Source organism: Camelina sativa, chromosome 19 (genome assembly GCF_000633955.1).
Source record: "Camelina sativa cultivar DH55 chromosome 19, Cs, whole genome shotgun sequence".
NCBI classification, from domain to species: Eukaryota; Viridiplantae; Streptophyta; class Magnoliopsida; order Brassicales; family Brassicaceae; genus Camelina; species Camelina sativa.
The window spans coordinates 2,570,886-2,594,317 of NC_025703.1; the positions used below are offsets into that span (position 1 = coordinate 2,570,886).

General features: G+C 38.5%; 6 protein-coding genes across 10 annotated transcripts; 5 read left to right on the forward strand and 1 right to left on the reverse strand.

The window, feature by feature from the left end:
• LOC104764314 (probable protein phosphatase 2C 35) lies at positions 1,294-3,903 on the forward strand. 2 transcript variants are annotated; one of them, XM_019240630.1, is made up of 3 exons: positions 1,294-2,593; positions 3,195-3,474; positions 3,569-3,903. In XM_019240630.1, the coding sequence occupies exons 1-3, from the start codon at positions 1,965-1,967 to the stop codon at positions 3,704-3,706; spliced, it is 1,047 nt and encodes a 348-aa protein (XP_019096175.1). In that variant the 5' UTR covers positions 1,294-1,964; the 3' UTR covers positions 3,707-3,903. The 2 variants fall into 2 exon arrangements, with proteins under 2 accessions (XP_019096175.1, XP_010486121.1); XM_010487819.1 differs by lacking the exons at positions 3,195-3,474; positions 3,569-3,903 and adding an exon at positions 2,968-3,186 and having other exon boundaries at positions 1,294-2,873.
• On the reverse strand, positions 4,534-12,890 carry LOC104764316 (SAC3 family protein B). 4 transcript variants are annotated; one of them, XM_010487822.2, is made up of 19 exons: positions 12,613-12,890; positions 12,132-12,212; positions 11,887-11,970; positions 11,635-11,727; positions 11,307-11,402; positions 10,832-10,996; positions 10,381-10,518; positions 9,968-10,180; positions 9,460-9,678; positions 9,124-9,371; positions 8,858-8,958; positions 8,535-8,750; positions 8,213-8,440; positions 8,045-8,136; positions 7,867-7,960; positions 7,683-7,775; positions 6,701-7,581; positions 6,511-6,628; positions 4,534-6,427 (listed from the first exon to the last, which is right to left on the reverse strand). In XM_010487822.2, the coding sequence occupies exons 1-19, from the start codon at positions 12,711-12,713 to the stop codon at positions 4,613-4,615; spliced, it is 5,076 nt and encodes a 1,691-aa protein (XP_010486124.1). In that variant the 5' UTR covers positions 12,714-12,890; the 3' UTR covers positions 4,534-4,612. The 4 variants fall into 4 exon arrangements, with proteins under 4 accessions (XP_010486124.1, XP_010486125.1, XP_010486126.1 ...); XM_010487823.2 differs by having other exon boundaries at positions 4,613-6,427; positions 11,635-11,724; XM_010487824.2 differs by having other exon boundaries at positions 4,613-6,427; positions 10,396-10,518.
• Positions 13,019-15,206, forward strand: LOC104764317 (prolyl 4-hydroxylase 2). Its single transcript, XM_010487825.2, has 7 exons — positions 13,019-13,308; positions 13,428-13,485; positions 13,610-13,714; positions 14,076-14,133; positions 14,279-14,454; positions 14,582-14,651; positions 14,739-15,206. The coding sequence occupies exons 1-7, from the start codon at positions 13,172-13,174 to the stop codon at positions 15,035-15,037; spliced, it is 903 nt and encodes a 300-aa protein (XP_010486127.1). The 5' UTR covers positions 13,019-13,171; the 3' UTR covers positions 15,038-15,206.
• On the forward strand, positions 15,366-15,778 carry LOC109130770 (prothymosin alpha-like). The gene is made up of 2 exons (XM_019240786.1): positions 15,366-15,696; positions 15,762-15,778. Exons 1-2 carry the CDS (start codon positions 15,366-15,368, stop codon positions 15,776-15,778), a joined length of 348 nt encoding a protein of 115 aa, XP_019096331.1.
• On the forward strand, positions 15,781-17,381 carry LOC104764318. The gene is made up of 4 exons (XM_019241104.1): positions 15,781-16,104; positions 16,366-16,568; positions 16,784-16,936; positions 17,046-17,381. The coding sequence occupies exons 1-4, from the start codon at positions 15,798-15,800 to the stop codon at positions 17,235-17,237; spliced, it is 855 nt and encodes a 284-aa protein (XP_019096649.1). The 5' UTR covers positions 15,781-15,797; the 3' UTR covers positions 17,238-17,381.
• LOC104767359 lies at positions 17,833-23,041 on the forward strand. Its single transcript, XM_010491395.1, has 6 exons — positions 17,833-18,166; positions 18,310-18,464; positions 18,558-18,749; positions 18,976-19,178; positions 22,576-22,728; positions 22,829-23,041. The coding sequence occupies exons 3-6, from the start codon at positions 18,635-18,637 to the stop codon at positions 23,039-23,041; spliced, it is 684 nt and encodes a 227-aa protein (XP_010489697.1). The 5' UTR covers positions 17,833-18,166; positions 18,310-18,464; positions 18,558-18,634.

The following is a 23,432-nucleotide window of genomic DNA, read 5'->3' on the forward strand; positions in this document are numbered from 1 at the left end:
TTTTTTTTTATTAAAAAAGGGTTTATCATTACAAGTTAAAGAGATGAATAGTTAATAGAGCCATTGTTTAGGGAGGGGGGGCTAGAATAAAGGATTTGGGGAGAGGCTTGTTTTATTAGCAGTCGAAATGTAGGGAAGAGATTGAACTTCGGACTGTTTCCCACACAATCTTTGTCTCAAAAGAATCCCAATTTCCTATGAAATAGGAACAAGACAAGTCTGTTTTTGTCCCAATGAAACCGAAGATAATTTTTAGATTTTGTTTCTTCTTCCTTAGATTCTTAGCAAACTGGTATATGTTTTTTTTCGGACAACAAAAACTTATGGCTTATTTTAGGACAAGATTGTGCTGATCTATTTGCTTTGCTGTCATTTCTTTTATAGTTCAATGCGCCGGCGGAATTTTTCAAGAAAAAATGGTACTAATTAAAAATAGAATAACAAACTTTTTCCTAAAATGTTCTTAATATTCTTTATGCAATTCAAACTAGAGAGTTGAATGTTGCATGAATCGGACATCTTAGTGGTGAGCAGCTAAGCTAGTAGTTTCTCTGCATATATCCATAATTTAGTATACAATTGGTTCATTTCAGATAAAACGGACACTGAACTGGTCTACTGCAATGTGTAAGCAATGACTTCGGACATGACATAACAAAACCGTAGTAGTCATGTGAAGAGCTATTAAGAAGAATACGTGTGCAAGAATAAATTATAATTTATGGACCAGAGAAGATCTTTCGATTACAAAAAAGTGCATCAATTACTGATAATGTGAATTGGCTTTTCCAAAAACGACAAAGATACGATGTTTGGTAACGCCAGTTGTATACGTAAGACTCGTCATTGCGACAAATAGAAAAAAATTGAGTTGGAACTTATTCTTTCACCAATAATAGACATTTGCAGATAAGACAAAAATAGAAATCGCAAATCGAATCTTTCTGCTACAAGATTTATTTCTCTACTTCAATGTATAAGTTGGTCTAAATTTATAACTGTGAATTTTTGGACTCACCATGTCATATATAATAGAGAGACGTTATAGTTTAGAATTAAATAAATCAGTTTTAAACAATTTGCTCATTTGTTCTTTTGAATGAAAGAAAACAAAAAATCCCAAGAAAAGAAATGTGCCGAACAGAGAGTCAGAGACGTAGCTAGTTAGGGCCCAATAACACGCTAGGCCCGTTAGGTTTATCATTGATCGGGTCGAGAAACCCGACCCGTTACGGGGGTAAAAGTAAAACAAACGAGAAAAGTTGAATAATCTTCTTCTCTCTGTCTCTCTCTCTCGGGGAAAAAAGAAAAAAAAAAGAGAAAATAATATTCATCGATTGTGTCAAAAAAAGAGTTTTTTGGTTTGATTTGGGAATTCGTGCGCGGCTGTGGCAGAAAGAGAGAGAGGCCAAACCCACCCGTGTACTCCATCATCCGTCGGATCCACCAAAACCACCACATTCATCTCTCTCTCTCTATCTCTTCATCTCTTTGTTTCTTTTCGAACAAAATTCGTCTCTGCTTCTGCACTTTTTAGGGTTTCTCTCGATTTTTTTTTTTACGCTTTCTCTTAAAAAGGGTTGTTGACGAAATAACCCTTTTGAGGAGGGGTTTGAGGAAGACCACGAAGGTGTAAGAAATAAAGAAAGAAGAATTCGAACACACAAAACCATCCTCAACAAGATAAAGTTACCAACTTTTTCCCTCTTCCTCATTCCTCTGTTTTCTCCAAAGATTCTAACTTTGGGTGTGAATCTCTTCTTTCCCCTTTTGCTTCTTTCCTTGCCGCGTTTAACACGATGACATCTGCAAAACCCTACACTTTTCTCTACGCCATTGTTGTATCCCACGATTTTTATTTTCCTGGAGATTTCTTGTTCTAACCCCTCCGAGCTACAAAGATAAAAAAAAAGTTGCGATTTTTTTTTTGAATTCTGTTTTTTTTTTTGGTGTTCTTGTGCGTTATGGGTTGTGTTCAATGCAAATGTTGTAGCCGGTACCCATCGTCATCATCAGATGGAGACTCTCGTGGACCTGTTGGAGCCAATGGTGTTGTCAAAGGGAAAGATCAGAAACCTCTTGGATCTATTCACGTTCCTTCTCCTAATTTCGACATGGTTTACTCTGTGTTATCTCAGCGAGGCTATTACCCTGATTCACCTGACAAGGAGAACCAAGACACTTACTGCATCAAAACCGAGCTTCACGGTAACCCAAATGTTCATTTCTTCGGTGTGTTTGATGGTCACGGCGTGTTCGGTACGCAGTGTTCCAATTTCGTCAAGGAGAGGGTTGTTGAAATGTTGTCTGAAGACCCAACTCTGCTTGAGGATCCGGAGAAAGCTTACAAGTCTGCGTTTTTGAGGGTGAATGAGGAGTTACACGATAGTGAAATCGATGATTCGATGAGTGGTACTACTGCCATTACGGTTCTTGTTGTTGGGGATAAGATTTATGTTGCCAATGTAGGGGATTCGAGGGCGGTTCTCGCTGTTAAAGACAGGAACAGGATTTTAGCAGAGGATTTGTCTTATGATCAGACGCCTTTTAGGAAAGATGAATGCGAGAGGGTGAAAGCGTGTGGGGCTAGAGTACTGAGTGTGGATCAAGTGGAAGGATTGAAAGATCCGAATATACAAACATGGGCAAACGAAGAGAGCGAAGGAGGGGATCCGCCGAGACTTTGGGTACAAAACGGGATGTATCCGGGAACCGCATTCACAAGGAGTGTTGGAGATTTCACAGCTGAGAGCATTGGAGTTACTGCGGAACCAGAAGTGTCTATGGTTCATCTTTCGCCTAACCATTTGTTTTTCGTTGTTGCAAGCGATGGGATTTTCGAGTTTCTTCCAAGCCAAGCTGTTGTTGATATGGTAAACCCTTTTGGAGACCTCAAAATATGTTTTATGTAGAATCATGTTTTAGTTGTGTTGTGGTCTGAATGTGGTTGGGAATGATGTTTTGCAGGTGGGGAGATACGCTGATCCGCGCGATGGATGTGCTGCAGCTGCAGCAGAATCGTACAAATTGTGGTTGGAACACGAGAATAGGACAGACGATATCACAATTATCATTGTACAGATTAAAAAGCTGTCTAATGAATGATTCAAATTCCTATTTGCCCCTTTGTTTGATTCTGTACTGTATTGTCACAGATTCCTTCTATATAGCAGATGTTTAAAGTAATGCTTTCNGCTGAGTGTGGATCAAGTGGAAGGATTGAAAGATCCGAATATACAAACATGGGCAAACGAAGAGAGCGAGGGAGGGGATCCGCCGAGACTTTGGGTACAAAACGGGATGTATCCGGGAACCGCATTCACAAGGAGTGTTGGAGATTTTACAGCTGAGAGCATTGGAGTTACTGCGGAACCAGAAGTGTCTATGGTTCATCTTTCGCCTAACCATTTGTTTTTCGTTGTTGCAAGCGATGGGATTTTCGAGTTTCTTCCAAGCCAAGCTGTTGTTGATATGGTAAATCCTTTTGGAGACCTCAAAATATGTTTTATGTAGAATCATGTTTTAGTTGTGTTGTGGTCTGAATGTGGTTGGGAATGATGTTTTGCAGGTGGGGAGATACGCTGATCCGCGCGATGGATGTGCTGCAGCTGCAGCAGAGTCGTACAAATTGTGGTTGGAACACGAGAATAGGACAGACGATATCACAATTATCATTGTACAGATTAAAAAGCTGTCTAATGAATGATTCAAATTCCTATTTGCCCCTTTGTTTGATTCTGTACTGTATTGTCACAGATTCCTTCTATATAGCAGATGTTTAAAGTAATGCTTTCTCTCTCTCTGTTTCGTATATGAGCTTCTCTTACCAAGAGTAAATGACGTGTTTACTACGCTATTTGCTCTAAAACGTTGCTTGTTGCTGAGAATAAGCTCTTGACGACACAGACAAGTTTTTTATGTTTGTTTTGTTTTTTTTCCAAATTATATAATGAAAAAAACATTATTGAAAAAGCCCGCCAATGATTTACAAGAAATCATCAACTAATTTGCCTTTGATTAATAGGAAAACAACAGAAAGAAACAAGAAATACTCTTTACAAAGACATGAGACTATCGCAATTTCTTCATATATGACTCTTCTAAAGCAGTGTCGCCGTGGATCAAAATTGGTAAGGTAAATGCTGGCCTTTTTGGGCTATTTAATAAGATTACTGTCCACAGGAGAAAAGAGAAGAAGAAGACTTGTGTGTACATTCCCCTGTTGTGGCAAGGAGAAACTCACCGTGTTGTCACCTTGAACTGAGCTGCGACATAGTTGATGGAACATGGCAGGGTGGTGAAGAGTACCTCCGAGATCCAGGGGGAGCGTATCTATGGGGTTTAGGTTTAGACATAAGTTTTCATTATGTTACAAATTTAGTAATGTTAATGATAAATAGCGCCTATGAATTTTTAGTTTCACGCGCTCGTTGTAGGCGTGCTTTATTTTCTTCTATTCATAAGAACTACGAAGCGCCTCAGGCTGTGTAACACGTGTTTAGTTCACGCGCCGAGAGTGCGTATGGGGAGCCAAGACTGCGAACTGATGACACGTATTTGACAAAAACTGACATGCAACGACAATCACTAACAAAGGGTTGAATGAAACAAATCAAAAGTAAATACAGAGCTTCTCGGCTATGCTATCCTGTACTAAGTTACATTTCTTCAACAATTCATCTAGTCTCTCACTCTCTCTCTCCTTTATCGTCTTCTTCTCAGCCGCTTCTTTACCTTTACTTCTCCATGATCTCTCGGTTTCATCAGCTAACTCATCATCCTCAGTTATCATCATATCAATCCTTCCACAAGCTTCTCTGCTCTTCTCCAACATCGACTCGTCTATGTCTCTATCATCATCAATAAGAGTTTCTGTCTGAACCGATTCGACAACTCTCTGGCCTTTGTGATCATATGGAGGAGACGACTTGAAGGGGCTGCAACTGATTTGAATCATTTCATGAAGCAATGGAATATTTGGAGGAGAAGATTGGTATGATGCATCTTCAGACAAGAATTTATCTGCGTAGCTTGAAGTTGACATGGTGAGATCAGACTTCAGTACGTAAGCTGAGGAAGACGATGAATCAGACAAACCCATTATCCACCAGTTGAAGATCCTCTGGAAGATACCAATCCATCTCGGGATGATATGGTAGCGGCTTGAGTTATGGAGTTCGAGTCTAGTGTTTCTTTCGAGCATCACTCCTGTTTCTTTGGTAGCTAATGAGACTCCCATAAGATTGCTTCTCTGTGTTAAGTACTCAACTAAGCATCCCTCGAGTCGTTGCGTATGGTTCTCTATCTCAGTACGAGAAGCACATCCTAAGGTTAACCATGTCAAATCATCTTTAAAATATGGGAGCTTACAATTCTCTAGCACGGAATTAAGTGGTTCGATGTTCTCTGCACTGCTCCAGTCCAGGTTGGGGAGATACCGCTGCACCATTAGACGTTCTTTTCTATTACCCTCGAGTAACATTGTCTCGGGGCAAGGCCAACCGATAGGATTTGCTTCAGCAGCAGAAGTGATGTTTCTTTGGGATGTTTCCAATGCGTCGTTGAAGGCTGATATGCAGATGTTAGGACCAACTTCCTGATCTGGCATCTGCTTAAGCAACTCCAGGGAAAAACTGAAATGGGTCAGAACCAGTTCGCGAGGTTTAACATGATGAAGATTCGGTTGCAGCGGTGAATTGCTCGCCAGCCATTTAATCCCATCTCTTAGCCGTGAATCGTTGAAAAAATGAACTTCCTGTCCTTTTTGGGACTTATTAGCAATAGAAACTATGGAAAAGCTTGCAATCTTTGATTTGTTAATATCATTGAGACCAAGCCCCGAGACGATACCAGTATCAGGCTCCATGCGTTCCCCATTGCATGAGCTGATCACTACAAGCAGGGGAAGAACTGAACCACAGGGTACAGATTCAAGAATGCGGTTAAGCTGTTCTCTCTGGAGATTCAAAGGGAGGCCTCCAGATGCAAGGAAAAGGACTGCACTTGCACCACGTGTTGTTTCACATATATCATTATCAGCCTCCACATCCCTAGCTACTGAGAGACAGCATGTGAAATCTGAATCAGACCTATTTGCAACCCATTTGTTCCATACCGACACACTAGGAGCTGAAAATAGCAGATTCTCATCGTTGAGACTATGTTCTGCATGAGGCATAAGCTTTGACGATAACCATCGACTGGCTGCTGAATGCGTAACCTGACTTGCAGAAGATGCTGTGTTTACTGATTTAGTCTGAGTACATAAGATGACCTTCCAGCATATGCATTTTGATTCTGGATTCCTTCCAACTAGTATATCAGCTATCACATCTGAAATATTCAGCCTTGACCATGATTTTTCATGTTCTTCAAATCTTCTCCTCATGGCTTGATCAATGTCAAACTCACCACACGCCCTTGATTGCTGTGTATGAAGAGAGAAAACCGATATTAGACTACCAACCTCAATAGTACATGCCTTTTAAGACTTCTATTGCTGAAACTTACATCAGTTTTGCTAAATCGGATAGGAGTACCCAGGGATAGTGAATTCAGTGCAGCAGCTGCTGCTAACTGTCGATGCTCCCGCAATTCACTTTTTCGTGACGCCCACCGCTTCCATAATCTGCAAAGATTATTAGAGAAAAGATAAAACTACCCTAAACCAATTGTCAATTTGCATGAGGAGCTGACAAACCTTATGATCAACTTGAGTTTTGCCTTCGCCACTTCCTCATCATACTGATTTACGATGACCCCATTCTCATCCTCGTCTTCCTGTTCAATGTCATGGAAGTTCTTTTCCAAGGTACTGATAATTGCAGCTTCAGGTACTGGTTCTTCCAAAGTATATTCTTTTCCCACACTTGTCGAAGACTCTGCAATTGTAGTTACAGGCACAATCTCCATTGGCATAGACTTCGGACTTTGTTGCAAAGCTGGTCCAGGCACAAGATTCGTATGTACATCCCCTGCAATTGGAAATTTAATTTCCCCAGGAGACATACCAATACTATGGTCATTAGGTTGTTTTTCCAAATTCCAGGATTTAGTTTGAGGAAATCCAGTGGAACCAAAAGGAGAATATATCTTCACGGGAGAATGAAATCCACCAGCTGATGTAATGTCATTTTGTTTCTGTTGATGCTCCACTGGATTTATAACAGATGGCCCCACTGGATTTATAACAAATGTCCCCGCTGGCTTGTCCTCCTCTGGTAGGAGGGTTGTCTTGAAGTCAGTCATTTCTTTATCAACTAGACGCATGGGTGTTTGTTTCTTAAGACTTCGAGCAGGCGGCATTTCCTGTTTATGGGGGGTAATACATGGTTGATGTCCTTTAAATGCTTCTGTGAGCAAGGAGGGCAATGGAGAGGGAGTAGAAACATCTTCCTCTATTGATGGAGCAGAAACATCTTCCACTATGGTTCTTGACTTTTTCATGTGAACAAGTTTTGAGCATTTTGTTTTGTATTCCTTATCAACATGGAGAAACAGATCATCCTTTACCATATATGGCTCTTCAAACACTTTTATTGAAAAGCCATGGTACTCCAACAGGGCTTCTATGTCTTCTTCCTGAATTCCATCACCAGAAGAAAAATGTAAGACCTCTAGCAACTTCTCTGTAATAGATCAAAAAAGGAATACACCAAGCAACGAACTGATGGAAGAAATACCTCCATCCCTATCCACTTTGACGTATCTGAAACTGGGAGACCCTGATTCTGTTGAAGACCCGAGTGAAGAGAAGCGAGTGCTTGAGTTCTTAACTGATGCAACAAAATAATGCTTAGATCTCAGTCAAACAATCACACATCAACAATATTAGCTTTTATACCCACAAAAGATATAAGCACTTACCTTTGAAAAATGAGCATGCATTAAACATGCTTGAAGATAGCTTGCTTTCCGTGCAAGGCGAAAGAAGGCGATAAAATTGCCAGTTCTGCAAGCTCTGTTATTTCACGACTGGTATCAATACTTAGATCCAGTTAACAAACTAACAACCAGAAAAAGAAAAAAAAATTCAAGGAACAACCTGGCTACCCTGCGGGCAAAGAGAACTTCCGAAGTTTGCCTTATTTCTGGAGTCATATTGGCAAGATCAAGAGAAAGCTCTGAAGGTTCAACCTAACAACACGAATTTATTGTCGGGTTAAGAACTTAGCCAAAATTCCGACCGCAAATTTTACCCAGAAGGACTTACCTTATATCCAGGATGCTTGTCGAGTTTGAGAAGAGCATAATAGCCACGAAACTCTTTCTCTGTAGGAATAATTATACCTTTCTTCCTGTGATCATCATACATTTGAAACAACTCCACAGATGTCTTGTTCATCTGCTCAATATTTAAGTGGGCATCAAACCCCTCTGAAAAGCCCTCTCCTTTCGTATATTCACATAGCTCATGCATTGCAATGATGTGAAGTCTTATCTGTAGCAAGAAAATCCATAGTAAGAACACACACATCCAAAACAGAATATCGATATAATATGGGCTTTATATAAAGATAAAAAGAAAAACAAACCATTTGCTCCAGTAAAGTAATAGCTTCTCGGTTGAAAATATGTTGCATTCTGAGATCCATACGAATAGCTCTCATCCTATCCCATAAGAAATTGTACATGCCTAGAAAGTTTTCATTGTAAGGTCGATCTAGCAAACTCAGCAAATATTCCATTGTACTCTGCAGGATTGGCATTGGTCGTATCAAAACTGCTTCTCGCTCCGCCGTCCTGGTATACTATTCAAAGGCAGATATATAAGTAGTCATTACGATGAATCAGTATTTGTCATCTAAGAAACGATCTGAAGCTTAATTGATATGCAAAGCAGCAAAGGTGAACTTACTTTCTTCACAGCAAGGGATTTGCTCGTCTGGTTCCTATCTCCATCCACACGCTCATAATGGTCCAAGTCGCCCTTCCTTTCACGCTCCCCCCGTTCCGACTCTGGGAAGATGAAAAAAATCCATCATTATTTTTGTTTTACATTCACATCAGTTATGGGCAAGATAAATATTGTTTGCAACGCAAAACCTTTTTAATCAGATTATGTGAACCAAAGAATATACACTCAGTCATCATTTTATAAGCTTGTCTCAGGCTTATGCTTACCAGGACACATGTCAGGGCATAAACCAATGATAAGAGAGGGTTGCTCCGAGCTTTCATAATTAGACAAGGAATCTCCCTTCACGGTATCCCTACTTGATTCCAATGAATTGAACGTTTGATTGTTGTCCAGAGGTTTGGTAGTTTTATTTACAAATGACTTAGTAAGTTGAGTATCAACAGATCGGTCTGCAATTGGCTCCAGTTCACCCTTGAAGCGAGCAAGTCTCTTTGCCCTGGCCTGCTCTTCTCTGTAAAAATCCACACAGTTCAGAAAACTTGAAGAAATGATCCACAAATTAATATAAAGAGTCAGTACTGTGTGGTTTAACAATTTACCCTTCCGTACAGTCTTGAGAAGGGAAAGAGTTTCGCTGGATATCCTCTTCAGCTGAATATAAAGGTGGAGATCTCGTCCTTTTTGTAGCAGGTGAACTGCTTGTCTTACCCGCGTTATTGAAACTATTTACAGGGGAGGGCTGCCCAGGAAATTGAGAATCTGAACTTCTTGAAAGCCTATATGTCTTCGATCCTGACGTAGGAGGAGATGTTGAAATCCTATCACAGAAACAGCATGCGTAACTAAGAGAAAAACAGATTTGTTGCGAGGGCATTACTTAAAGCTGCAAGTGAAGTAAGCATGACTTTACAGGCTAGTTGTACAAATTTTCCATGAAACCATTACGCGTACACCGATTTACTAACGATAAAGTTTCTTAGGATTGTAACTCTATTCTTAATTTTGATTTCTCCTGTCCTTCATACTTGCATGTAGGACACGAGGTGCTGTCTACCTTGATTATATTCAAAATAATAAGCTTTACAAAGTAAGTGTCATGCTTTCTACCTTCGAGAATCATGCTGAGAAAATATGGAATCGTCTCCCAGAGGTTTATCAGAAGATGATATAGCCGAAGAATTTCTTCTTGTAGCTTCCTGAATTTCTGCTGCTTCATGTGCATAGGGAAATGAAGAGTTTGGGGTTTGGTCTTGATTAATCAACCGATTGGGATTGCTCCTTGACCTCATTGGATTATTCTCCACAGACGACGGAGAGCGCCTACAAAAACATGAGAAAAAAGTTTCAAAAGTCAGTGAGACAATAGCGTAATAATCAGCACAAAATGCAAAATAAACAGGTATGGTTCAAATTCCTATCCATAAAAACACCACAACTTGTGATATATTCTATGACCTTATAAAAAAAATTAAATCCAGCAACAAAAAGAGAGGGAGGGATGAAAAAATTATGACACTGACAATAAAAAAGCATACATCCAAGGTTGGCTAGATGGCGGCTGAAAATCATCTGCCAAGTTGCCATTCTCAAAACCTGATACTGGCGGTTGATTTCTTCGAGAAGATCCCAAATTCTGATCAGGAAGAAAATCTGACCGACTGCAAAAAAAAATAAAAAATTGAGGATTTTATAGATTTACGTTAGTTACATCAAAATTCAAAACCATGATATTCAGTAATCCCCACAGTCATGCGTATACATCTCATTTCCTAGCACCTAGACCACACAACAGACTTTTTATGAAATATAAAAGAGGAAGGTACATGATGCAAAACACATAAGGTGTACAAACCCGGCAAATAGACGAGTACTAAGAAAGCCAATGATATGATAGGGATAAAGAACAGACACAATGATTATTTTAGAAAGTGCCATGGATGGCCTTCATCTAAAGGAAATGACATAAGCGACCTTTTTCTTTTTGAATCTTGTGATCGACCAATCTCAACAGCATCAGTTCCAATTCTGGAAAGAATGTGAGATGTACTAGCTGGAAACGTGGCCTGACTATGTTCACCATGATCTTTCAAGAAATTCCTTGATCCATCGTGCCCCAATTGAGGATTTAAAGTAGGCCTGAGAGGAAAAAAATGCAGCAGGTCAAATTCAGCTAACTCATCAAGAACAATCCAGCAGCTTGCTTGGTAAAGTTTATAAGGTCAATCCGGCGACAATGATCTCTTTGGAGCTTCAAAGTCACTGCCATAGTAAGCCCTTGTGTACTAGGCAGAAAAACTTTCAGCATTCCATCACATTCTACTTTCTTCCTACTGCTATAATTTCAATTGCAGAAAACTGAAAGCATATGAGATGTGTGATTAACACAGTTGCCACATATGACACTCTTCTAGTCTTCTTAGTCAAAATATTTCACGTATGCTTTTACCTCTGAACTCCAGGAAATTGGTAAGGTCTCACAGAGGGGCTTGGACGTGGAAAAGCTTCTGAACCCCATGCTATTCCATTGGAAGGTTCCGGGCTCCTAAAACAGATAACATTAAAGGGTTCCTATAATTTTCTCGGCTTAAAATCTTTGTGCAACATTTAGAAGATTCAAGCAGAAAAAAAACAAAAAAAAATCAAAGCGAAAGAAATAGAAATTTTTGTTTATCCCATCACCAGCTATTTCGAATCAGACCTTTCCTAAATATCCGTTAAAGGCATATAAGGAATGAATTAAAATAAAAGAGAGCCATAATGGCAAGTAAACTCACCTGTGAATTCCACCAGATTGGTAAGGTTGACCTGAGGAGGATGAGGGATTTTGAAAAGCCAACGGAGATGGTGTTCGATTACTTGGAAGACTACTGCAAGCAAAAACCATAATAATTTAGGCTAGAATCTAAAAGAAGAAGAGTAGAAGGAAAAATAAATTGAATAAGTAACCAACCTAACATCATCATCAGGCACATAGAACTGAAAGAGCAAAGAAATAAAATGAAGCAATACATTTAAGAATGTCTAACCTTTGAACCGCACCTGGTCGGTAAGGTTGCCCTAAGGAGGGTGGAGGGTTTTGAGAAGCCGAAGGAGGTGGTGCTCGAGGACCACTATAGGCAAAAGTTCCAATACACAGGTTACAATGTAAAGGAGATAGAATAATCAGCAAACTTGAGAAAAAAAAAATCTACAAAGAAGTAGCACAACAGCTCGCCGTAAGGAGGCTCACAAACAACCTAACATTCCCTCATTAGAGATTGGTTTATCTAACCTTTGAATTCCACCTGGTCCAAAAGATTGTCCTGCAAAGGCTGAATGGTTTTGAGACGCCGGTGGTTGAACTGAAGAATCACTACAAGCAAACCCCCAATTCACAGTGTTAGAATTCAAGAGAAAAAAAATAATAAAAAAGAGTAAAACCTGAGAAACAAAAGGCAAAAATGAAGTAACTCTCAGCTCCTCCTCCCTCCTAAGGAAGGTCTAGGAAGAGCTTACAAATTACATTCGCAATAACTGAGCTTCAAAACCCGAAGTGATACAGGACACAATTTCATACAAAAAATTAACACTTGTCACATTCGCTTGATCCTAAACACTTCAACACAACGATAGCGTGCAAATTTGACAGCTCGAAGAATCATGAGCATAATAATAGATCCATAGCGTGAAATCAATCTCAAAATCCTCAAAAACTGGAATAAAAGTCCGATTATAGGATACAGATACATCCACAGAGAAATCGAAAAGCACACCTAGTGGTAAGAGTAGGAGAAGAAGCACCGAACGACATAAACGGCGATGGCTTAGAGCTCACCGACGGCCCTAAGTCCTTCCCGAAAGGCCTAAACGCCATTCTCTGTAAAATCTCCTTTGCTAGATTATTACCGCTGCTTATCTTCTTCTTCTTCTTCTTCTCCTTCTCCTGCAACCTTCGTTCAATAACGTCGCCGGCTAAAGTCGAAACCGGAGAAAGAAAGAAAGAAAAAAAAATCGAATTTTCTGTTCTGCACTCACGCCTCTCCTCCGTCCGGCGAGGATTATTTTACGTTTTGAACCAACGACGTCGTTTTGATATTTGGGTCTTATTATATGAATCTGGGCTTTAATGGGCTTTATCATGGGATTTAGAAATAATTGTTATGATTCCGAAGAACGTGCGCATGTTGTCGCCATCTCCTTAGCCATCTTTTAGGTAGAACATCAACTTTTCATGACCGTTGACATTTTTTTTTTTTCCCTCTTTCAATTTTCCCTAAGGACTAGTTTTCTCGATCTCGATCATCTGGATTCAAGCGATTGATTGATTTACTAATGTCAATGTCTCGTATCGGATTATTGTTGTTCGTTGCTATCTTTCTCGTTTCGCTTCAATCTTCAACTTCTCTGATTAGTTCTCCAAGTTCTATCATCAACCCTTCTAAAGTCAAACAGGTTTCTTCGAAGCCCAGGTCTGATTTTTTTTTTCTCTTTCCCTTGTCTATGAAGCAAAACCCTCAAGTAAATTTGGGAACTTTGAACTCTTCAAACTGTTGAATTGTTAAAATATTTGGTGTGTTTGTTTCTTCAGGGCATTTGTGTATGAAGGTTTTTTGACGGACTTGGAATGTGATCATCTAATCTCTCTTGTGAGTTTGAGGATTTTGAGACATTTTGTATTTGGGTCTGAGCTCAATTTGGAAACTTTTTCCTTTTAAATGTGCTAATTTGAGTATATGATTTTGGGTTTTTTTTTTTTTTTTTGGGGAAAAGGCGAAAGAGAATCTGCAGAGATCTGCAGTTGCTGATAACGATAATGGCGAGAGTCAAGTCAGTGACGTTCGTACCAGCTCCGGCACGTTTATCTCCAAAGGAAAGGTGCAATTTTTACTTTCGCTTCCATTTATTACTTTGCTCGCTCTCAATCAATTGGACACAACAGATCTCATTGAATCTCTTATAGATTGGCGTTGATCTTGTTTCTGATTTATGACATTTGACTTCAAGAACTCTGTTGTTTCTGATACTAAAGGATCAATTAAGTCAAATCCATCTAGATCTGATGGAACTAGAAATTTAGAAACCCAAGTAGTGATTTGTGATTGCTAGACACAACATGTTGTCACAACATGATCAATCATGGATGATGAATGTTACTTAGTTTATTAACAGGAAGAGATGACCCGTATCATTGTAATGGTTACAATCTTTATGTGAAGCTTCTTTGTTGAATCCACAGGATCCTATCGTTTCCGGTATTGAGGACAAGCTCTCAACATGGACATTCCTCCCAAAAGGTAACTTAAAACAAGCTGAATGGTTTTAATAGTGATCTCTCTGTTTCAGAAGATCAAGTGACATGGAAACTTAACTCTTTTTTTGAAAAGTTTAATCATAAGGTAGTCTTTATTGTTTTTAAGTTGGTCACTTTTGTGGTAACAGAGAATGGGGAAGACCTTCAAGTATTGAGATATGAGCACGGTCAGAAATATGACGCTCACTTTGATTACTTTCACGACAAAGTCAACATCGCCCGTGGTGGACACCGCATAGCAACTGTTCTCTTGTATCTATCCAATGTCACAAAGGGTGGAGAAACTGTTTTCCCCGATGCACAGGTTTTTTTTTTTTTTTTTTCTGACAAAACCATCAGTTTCAGCTTATATTTTCCACAATGGCTGGCTATTCTGTATTGGTTCTATACCTACATGGGACAATTAGGTCTTTAATTCCTATCTTTCTCAGGAATTTTCTCGCCGGTCCCTTTCTGAGAACAAAGACGATCTTTCTGATTGTGCAAAGAAAGGAATCGCTGGTGAGATATGAAAAGAATCATAAGTTCTTTTCCTGAGAATGTTTTTGAACATGTTTTTAAATTTATTTTGGTAATGTTGTTGTTTAGTGAAACCAAAGAAAGGGAATGCTTTGTTGTTCTTTAACCTCCAGCAAGACGCAATCCCAGACCCCTTTAGCCTTCACGGAGGTTGTCCAGTGATAGAAGGCGAGAAATGGTCGGCTACAAAGTGGATCCACGTGGACTCATTCGATAGGATTGTGAGTCATGACGACGGTAAATGTACAGACGTAAACGAGAGCTGTGAGAGATGGGCAGTGCTTGGAGAATGCGGAAAGAACCCAGAGTATATGGTTGGAACCCCTGAGCTCCCTGGGAATTGCAGACGTAGCTGTAAAGCTTGTTAAAAAACAGGAGTTGACTATATATCTCTTTTTCTCTCTTTTGGTTTTTTCTTTTTCTTGATCGAGCTTTGTTTTTTCCATTTCTTGTTTCTGAACCTGAACTGTTTGTTATATGTATCACTGGATTCTGGTTATATTGAAATATATAAAACAAGTTACTTGATACAGTTAAGGGTGGCACAATCGTAATAAGTGATGGTATTAATTGGTTTTTCAGGGAAATATTTTTTAACCCACTGCTTTAAAATCCCAAAAAAAAAAAAAAAAAAAAAAAANGATTCGATTCAGGTTAGGGAGAGATCACATCTAGGGTTTGATTACTCAAATAAAAATGGATCCCAAATTGATCAAGGCGGATGATGATGATGATAATTCGATGATGGAGATCTCTGAGGAGAAGAATCAATCAAAGAAGCGCAAGGCAGATGATTCTTCCCCGCTGGATTCTTCTTTCGATGATGGCGAAAACAACGAACAAGAAGAAGAACAAGACGGTGGCGATGATGAGGAGGATGACGTGTCCAGCCGTGAGAAAGGCCAAGAATGGGACGTGGATAGTTTCGACGAGGGGGAAGGATACAAACCTAAAAAGAAGTTTGATCCCAACGATGAGGAAGCTATGAAAAATGCGTCGATACAGACTTCAGATGTATCAATCCAATGTATGTTTTTAACAACTACTCTACTTTGTTGAGAAAATTTTATATCATAGAATTCAATTTTTCAGGGTTTCGACGTAGATAAAGAAAACTATCCGGGGAGAATGACCTTCCGAGATCTCTTTGCTCTTGATGAACCCTGGAATTCTAGTCTAACAGGGCGTGCCTACATGCAAAACTTGGTTGATTTGGTCCTAGAAAGATACAACAGAATCAACCAAAAGACCCTCACTTGTGAGTATATTGTCAGGGCTGTTGTCGGTACTGTCGCCGGTCACAAGTTCTACATCACCTTCATGGCCAGAGAGACTCCAGATGGACATCTTGTTGAGTATCAAGCTAAAGCTGACAAAAGGTGCTGGCAAACACATGTTCACGCCATCTTCTGCAGGCCAACTCCTCCACCAAAAGGTGTGTCTGTCTACTCTCTTACCAAACCTTATTTTTTCTCAGTTTTGGAATTTTTTATTTTGCTAGATAATGACTTGCATACAGTAGACTTGTTTTCGTGATTTTGGAATGTTATAGCTAGAGTTTAACTTATGTCTTAGAAACAATTGAACATGCAGACTCATGTAAAACTACTACCAGTTTGCTCTTCCTTCATTCTTGTGATTTTGTCTTATGATATCCATATGCATTGTTAACATAATTTTTCGTATTTTTCTGCAGTTATACAGGAGCCAATGGACGACGACGATTCTGATTCTTCCAGTGGTTGTGAGTTAAGTGACGGGTCCAGCCGCGAAAGTGACCAAGAATGGGATGTAGATAGTTTGGATGACGAAGAGTTCAAGCCCCCGGAAATGGTGGTTCTCACCGAAGAGGAAATTGAAAAAATGCGTCTATATAGACCTCAGATGTACCGGAGCAAGGTGTTTATGCTATATATTCTAGCTACTTCTTTGATTAGTTTCATGCATGAATTAATCATCAATGTGAATTGTTCAGCAACTAGTCAACTATGGATTTTGGATAAATGGTGACTCTTAATTTGGCCAAGTTTTTAAGAGTCAGAATTTTTGTTAATTTAGTTAGTTATTGGAACTTGTTTCTAATTTGGAAGTTTCAAATTTATGATTGTGCTCAGGGTTTCTACGTGGATGGAGAAAGCTACTCTGGGATAACAGACTACTTCTCTCAGGTTGTTCTTGATGAACCCCTTTGGAGATATAGGATTACAGGCCGTGAATACGTGCAAAACATGGTAGATTTGGCTCTCGAAAAATACAACAATATCAAGGTTGGGTAATTCATTTATGTTGATTCTCAATATATTATTCATGTGATACACAATTTTGCCTCTATTGTATTTGATCAACTAATTATTATTTTTTGTGGGGTAATGGTAGGGATCGAGTGTGACTTGTGAATCGATTGTGAGGGCTATTCTGACTAGGGTGACCGGATTCAAGTTGTACATCACTTTCATGGCTAGAGAGTCTCCCGATGGAGATCTTGTGGAATATCAAGCTAAGACGGAGAAGAAGGTCTGGCAACGTAAAGCTCACGCCATATTTTGTAGACCAACTCCAAAATTATAAGGTTACTCTCTATTTGATTTATTGTAAAAGCTAACAACTAACTTTGGTTTCTGATCGCTTTAGTAACACATGTGATGTTCATTTTTGCATGACAGCTGTTTCATACCATATGCAAACATAAGTAATTAATTGGTCTCAAAGTCATCAATTTTTATAAGTTGCTGGTTTTTGAATTTTGAGAGTGTGTGCGCGAGCTATTGACCCATCCATATTCACATTTTCCAGCTGCTTAATTTTCAGATTCCTAGTAGTAAATTTTGGTTTGTAACAAGCCAAATAATGGCCTAGTTCTCTCGTGGTGATATTGGTTTCTTTTCAATATCTGATAAATTTCAGCTTAATGTAATAATGTTGTTACCAAGCTTGTGAGTGTTTGTGATGAACTAGCTAAAGTCCGGAAGGCGGGTAGAGATAATTAACATGTGGTTTAAGGAAAACAAAATCAAAGTTATGCTAATTGATTAATTAATTAGTAGTAGTAGTACGTACGTACGTGCATTAATACTTTATTCAATCCAATTCGATCGGGTAATACTTTATATAATTTATTGAAAACCTCAAAAAAAAAAGAATTGAGAAAAGGAGGTCAAAAAAAAAAAAAAAAAAAAATNAAAGGTTCTCTTGATCTAGGGTTTACTCAAATCTGTCAGCGCGGGGAAAAAAATTCGATGACGAAGCCTATGGAGATCTGTGAGGAAATTCAATCTACGGCTCCTCCGAGAAAGCGCAAGGCACCCGAGGATTCGTCCGACGAAGAACAATGCGGTGATGGGGAGGAGAGCGACGTGTCTAGCCGAGAGGAGGGCCAAGAATGGGACGTTGATAGTTTCGACGATGGATTCGATTACAGACCCAAAAGGAACCTTGACCCCAACGATGAGATAGGTCAAAAGATGCATCGATATAGATCTCAGATGTACCGTAGCAAGGTAATTTGGTTTGCTTATTCTGCTTACACTAATTTTGATTTAGGCTTCTTGGTGAATTTAATCATCAGCTCCGATTTGCTAAATTCTGTTTTGGTCCTTCACTCCTTTAGTAGTTACAAAATTTGATTGTTGGTACTGTTCAGGGTTTCGAAGTGGGTCGAGAAACTACCCTGGGACTAGCGTGATCTACCGACAACTCTATCCAATTTATCTTGATGAACCATTTAGGAATACTGGGCTTACAGGCTTCATGCAGAACATGGTGGATTTGGCTCTGGAAAGGTACAACAATGTCAAGGTTGGTTAGAATCATGCATCTTCTTAGACTTTGTTTGATTCACATTTGCCTAATTAAAACTGATGGAATTAAGTATTCTTTCTTTTCTGGTAGGGATCTACTGTGACTTGTGAATATATTGTGAGGGCTATAGTTTCCCTGGCGTCCGGAGTCAAATCTTAATTACTTTCATGGCTAGAGAGTCTCCGGATGGAGATCTGGTCGATTATGAAGCTAAGACTGAGAAGAGGGTATGGCAAAGGAAACCTCATGTCATCTTTTGCAGGCAAGCCCCAAAACCCAAAGGTATTCTGTTTTCTGTAAAGCCTCCTAGCCTTATGTCTAGATCTTGGTGTGATGTGATGTTAGCCTTAAGGCATCGTTTCGTCTTTTATGCTTATGTAAAGTTTGTGTTTTAAGTTGTATATATAGTTTACAACGTGTGCTAAACTTGCATCAGACTCGTTCATCTCTTTCATTCTCTAAATATTTGTAGTTATAACTGTTATATTTTTTTCCGTGGTTTTTGAAGATCCCACGGATGATGATTTTGTCTACACGGATACTTCAAGTGATGATGTGGATAGTGACGCATCCAGCCGTGATAGTGGCCAAGAGTGGGACGTGGATAGTTTAGACGACCAACCCGAATACAAACTCCCAAAGGTGAATATTCCTTCCGATGATGAAGTTGAAAAAATGCGCCTATATAGACCTCAGATGAGAAAGAGCAAGGTATTTTCCATATGCTACTTAACATTGTTTTAAATTTAGATCTCTTTGACTGGTTTAATTTCATGAATCAAATCAATCAGTGTGAATGATAGAATAACTTTGAAATCAGATATGTGGTGACTCTTAAGTGCAAGAAGTAGCTAGCAAATTTGTTATATTAGATGTTGAAACGTGTTCCTTTAAAAAGTTTCAATGTTATGATTGTGCTAATCAGGGTTTCTACGTGGATGGAGAATGCTATTCTGGGAGAATGCTATTCTGGGAGAATGCTTTATTTCTCTCCTGTTGATCTTGATAAGAACATCGTGCCTTATGAGGTTACAGGCCGTAAATACATGCAAAACATGGTAGATTTGGCTCTGGAAAGTTACAACAGTATCAAGGTTGGTTAATTAATACGATTATCATCTTTGACTTTTATGTGATACAACTTGCTGATATATATTTTGATTTTGGTTGCATAGGGATCAACTGTTACATGTGAATATATTGTGAGGGCTAATATGACTAAAGTGGGCGGAATGAAATCATATATAACTTTCATGGCTAGAGAGGTTCCGGGTGGAGATCTTGTGGAGTATCAAGCTAAGACAGAGAGGAAGGTTACTCAAAGGAAAGCTCATGCCATCTTTTGCAGGCCAAGTCCAAAATCAAATGGTGTACTATAATAAATTTGCTACTATAGTCGGAATGGTGTGAATGCTGTTATTATTAGTCCAGTAAAAGATGTTTTAGATAAATGCTAGTATCGTTGTATTACAATTGCAATACAAAAACACCGGAAGGGTCTATCAAACCTATCATACCATATTCCAGAATCCCCTAAATTCTGACATTTTTAAAATAAATTAAAAAACTCACCCAAAGTTGTAAGGAAAATAATATCTCGTTAAAAGTGTAAAGCACATTTCTTCTAGTTCGTTCACACGCCCAAGTTGTATAAGGAAGGAAAATATCTGATGGTAAAATGGTAATAAGTCAGTAACTAAATGGTTTTATGGGAATTATTTAAATTATTATTACAACGATCCCAAACATGTCAGATTCTGGTTAGCTGAAGCTGTGAATTGGTGGTTCATGTACATGATCGATCGATCGATCGATCTAGGGTTTACTGAAACAATGGATCCTCAATCAATCAGCGTGGAAGAAAATTGGAAGGCGAATCCGATGGAGCTCTCTGAGGAGATTCGATCTACTGGTTCGAGGAAGCGCAAGGCGGAGGATGATGGTGGCTCACTGCAGTCCCCGCTGGATGCTTTCGAAGATGATGATGATGACATGGTGGAGTACGACGAAGAAAAAGGTGGTGGTTGATGGGGAGGCTAGCGACGTGTCTAGCCGTGAGGAGGGCCAAGAATGGGACGTTGATAGTTTCGATTACAGACCCAAAAGGAACCTTGATCCAAACGATGAGTTAGGTCAAAAAATGCATCGATATAGATCTCAGATGTACCGGAGCAAGGTATTTGGATGAAAAAAATGTTAGTTATTATTAGTTATTATAAAAATCTGGATGAAAAAATTGGTCCTTTTTGGATAGTTACAATATAATGTTGTCTTCTTCTTCATCAGGGTTTCGATGTGGATGGAGCAAACTACCCTGGGAATATTGTCTACCGACCACTCGTTCCCATTGATCTTGATAAACCATTCACATATTTGGGCTGTCAGTGTCAGCATACAGCCCGGGAGTTCATGCAGACCATGGTAGATTTGGCTCTGGAAAGATACAACACTGTCAAGGTTGGTTAGAATAGTACACTCATGCATTGATTCACCATTCCTAAAACTGATCGAAATTAAGTATTATTTTTTTCTGGTAGGGATGTACTGTGACTTGTGAGTATATTGTGAAAGTTGTAGTTTCTGAAGTGTCCGGACTCAAATCGTACATTACTTTCATGGCTAGAGAGATTCCCGGTGGAGATCTTGTGGAGTATCAAGCTAAGACAGAGAAGAGGATATATCAAAGGAAAACTCATGTCATATTTTGCAGGCCAGCTCCAAAACCCAAAGGTAGTCTCTCCATTTTCTCTAAAGCCTAGCCTTATGCCATGTCATGTCGTCTTATGCTTATATAAAGTTCGTGTTGGATATATAGTTTAGAACCCACACGCAAGTTTGTTCGAATGTTTTGTGTTAGACTTGCATCATACCTGTTTCTGTGATTTTGAATAATGACAGTTACTAGATTTTTTCTTTTTTTTTTTTTTTTGAACAAAGATGACAGTTACTAGATTAGAACTATATCTTACACAACAGATTGAACATGCAGACCCATGTGGAACTATTACTAGTCTCCCCCTTCTTTATGTTTCTTCTCTCTGCTCATTGATGTCCCATCTTTTTCTGAGGATTTGTAAACATACGATTTATATTTCTTTCTGGTTTGTGAAGATCCCACGGATGATGATTTTGTCTACACGGATACTTCAAGTGATGATGTGGATAGTGACGCGTCCAGCCGTGGAAGTGGCCAAGAGTGGGACGTGGATAGTTTAGACGACCAACCTGATTACAAACTCCCAAGGGTGCATATTCCTTCCCATGATGAAGTTGAGAAAATGCATCTATATACAGTACAACCTCTATAAATTAATATTCTTTAAATTAATAAATTTTTCTTTGGGCGAGTGTAAAAAATAATACATTTCGATAAAATAATAAGATAATAATTTTTTTAGAAAAATCCTATGTAAAAATATGGTCCCATCAATATCATAAATTAATAATCAAATAAACTAAATATATATATATACATATGTATCTAAGAAAATCTTGTGAAATATGACTTTATTGTTGTTTGTCTATTCTTGAATTTGCATTTTTGTTGGAACTCATCTCTAATCTTTTTCATTGTTGTTTTCTCAATCGCATCCAAAAATTATGGAGAGTCTAGACGCGATAATTGCTTATTTAATAACTGGTTCTAAAGGTACCGCAATATCTTCATCGACTTCATCATTACCATAAAGGATAGTAGTAACAATTTCTTCTAAACTCTAAATTTCTAACTTTTATCATTTTTACTTTGATAATTTAGTAAAACAATTGAAATTCATCCTATTATGATAACCAATATTATAAATTAAGAAACTTCTTTAATAAATATAAATGATAACAAAAGTATTTTATGTTGTAATAGAAAATTTTCAAAATTATGAAAATGAAAAAATGTCTTCTTAAATTAATAAAAAATTAATTTATCGATAAATTAATAAAATTTCATGGTCCCCGACCTTATTAATTTATAGAAGTTTTACTGTAGACCTCTCATGAGAAAGAGCAAGGTATTTTGTATATGCTACTTGACATTTATTAGTGTAGATTTGTTTGGTTGATATCAATTTCATGTGTTCTTTCTAAATTTTTGTAAATATGTGATTGAGCTCAGGGTTTCTACGTGGATGGAGAATGCTACTCTGGGAGAATGCGCTACTTCTCTCCCGTTGATCTTAATGAAAACGTAACGCCTAATGGGATTACTGGCCGTGAGTACATGCAAAACATGGTGGATTTGGCTCTGGAAAGATACAACGAAATTAAGGTTGGTTAATTAATACCTTTATCATCTTAATTAGAAGACTTCATGTGATACAACTTGCCAATATTTGACCGACGATTTTTTTTTATTTTTGGATGCGTAGGGATCCAGTGTGACATGTGAATTTGTTGTAAGGGCTAATCTGACTAAAGTGGGTGGATACAAGTCATACATTACTTTCATGGCTAGAGAGGTTCCGGGTGAAGATCTTGTGGAGTATCAAGCTAAGACAGAGAAGAAGTTTTCGCAAAGGAAAGCTCATGCCATCTTTTGCAGGCCAAGTCCAAAATCAAATGGTGTACTATTAATGGGATAAAATCATAAATTTGCTACTATAGAGTATAGACTATAGTCGGTCCTTTAGAATCGAGAAATGGTGTGAATGCTTCCAGTAAAAAAATGATATAAAATGATATTATTGTCTTACGATTGCAATACAAAATCACCGGTCCTTTACACATGAACCTGTTGATCTCGACAATTCCCTTAATTTAATGGGTCTGATGTGACTGAACCAAGGGGGTGATGACAGGCTTGAAAGCACACGTTAACATTAGAGTAGGCCAAGGGTCTACCAAACCTATATAACATAAACAAGAATCCCCTAAATTCTGACAATTTTTTATAAATAAAAAAAGTGACCCAAAAATTTATACTATAATTTAATATAGAAATTATAAAATAGTTAATGGTTTTTAATGGAAAAA

What these genes read in the sequence shown, in the direction of transcription:
- LOC104764317 (XM_010487825.2), top strand. Translation starts at nt 13,172, where the DNA reads ATGTCAATGTCTCGTATCGGATTATTGTTGTTCGTTGCTATCTTTCTC. An exon ending in CAGGTTTCTTCGAAGCCCAG is followed by an intron (nt 13,309 to 13,427) that starts GTCTGATTTTTT and finishes TTGTTTCTTCAG; the next exon opens with GGCATTTGTGTATGAAGGTT. An exon ending in ATGGACATTCCTCCCAAAAG is followed by an intron (nt 14,134 to 14,278) that starts GTAACTTAAAAC and finishes TTGTGGTAACAG; the next exon opens with AGAATGGGGAAGACCTTCAA.
- LOC104764318 (XM_019241104.1), top strand. Translation starts at nt 15,798, where the DNA reads ATGACCTTCCGAGATCTCTTTGCTCTTGATGAACCCTGGAATTCTAGT. An exon ending in GCCAACTCCTCCACCAAAAG is followed by an intron (nt 16,105 to 16,365) that starts GTGTGTCTGTCT and finishes ATTTTTCTGCAG; the next exon opens with TTATACAGGAGCCAATGGAC. An exon ending in AAAAATACAACAATATCAAG is followed by an intron (nt 16,937 to 17,045) that starts GTTGGGTAATTC and finishes GGGTAATGGTAG; the next exon opens with GGATCGAGTGTGACTTGTGA.
- LOC104764314 (XM_019240630.1), top strand. Translation starts at nt 1,965, where the DNA reads ATGGGTTGTGTTCAATGCAAATGTTGTAGCCGGTACCCATCGTCATCA. An exon ending in GCCAAGCTGTTGTTGATATG is followed by an intron (nt 3,475 to 3,568) that starts GTAAATCCTTTT and finishes GATGTTTTGCAG; the next exon opens with GTGGGGAGATACGCTGATCC.
- LOC104764316 (XM_010487822.2), bottom strand. Translation starts at nt 12,713, where the DNA reads ATGGCGTTTAGGCCTTTCGGGAAGGACTTAGGGCCGTCGGTGAGCTCT. An exon ending in TCTCAAGACTGTACGGAAGG is followed by an intron (nt 9,372 to 9,459) that starts GTAAATTGTTAA and finishes GGATTTTTACAG; the next exon opens with AGAAGAGCAGGCCAGGGCAA. An exon ending in TTTGCCCGCAGGGTAGCCAG is followed by an intron (nt 7,961 to 8,044) that starts GTTGTTCCTTGA and finishes GTGAAATAACAG; the next exon opens with AGCTTGCAGAACTGGCAATT.
- LOC109130770 (XM_019240786.1), top strand. Translation starts at nt 15,366, where the DNA reads ATGGATCCCAAATTGATCAAGGCGGATGATGATGATGATAATTCGATG.
- LOC104767359 (XM_010491395.1), top strand. Translation starts at nt 18,635, where the DNA reads ATGGCTAGAGAGTCTCCGGATGGAGATCTGGTCGATTATGAAGCTAAG. An exon ending in GCAAGCCCCAAAACCCAAAG is followed by an intron (nt 18,750 to 18,975) that starts GTATTCTGTTTT and finishes TGGTTTTTGAAG; the next exon opens with ATCCCACGGATGATGATTTT. An exon ending in AAAGATACAACGAAATTAAG is followed by an intron (nt 22,729 to 22,828) that starts GTTGGTTAATTA and finishes TTGGATGCGTAG; the next exon opens with GGATCCAGTGTGACATGTGA.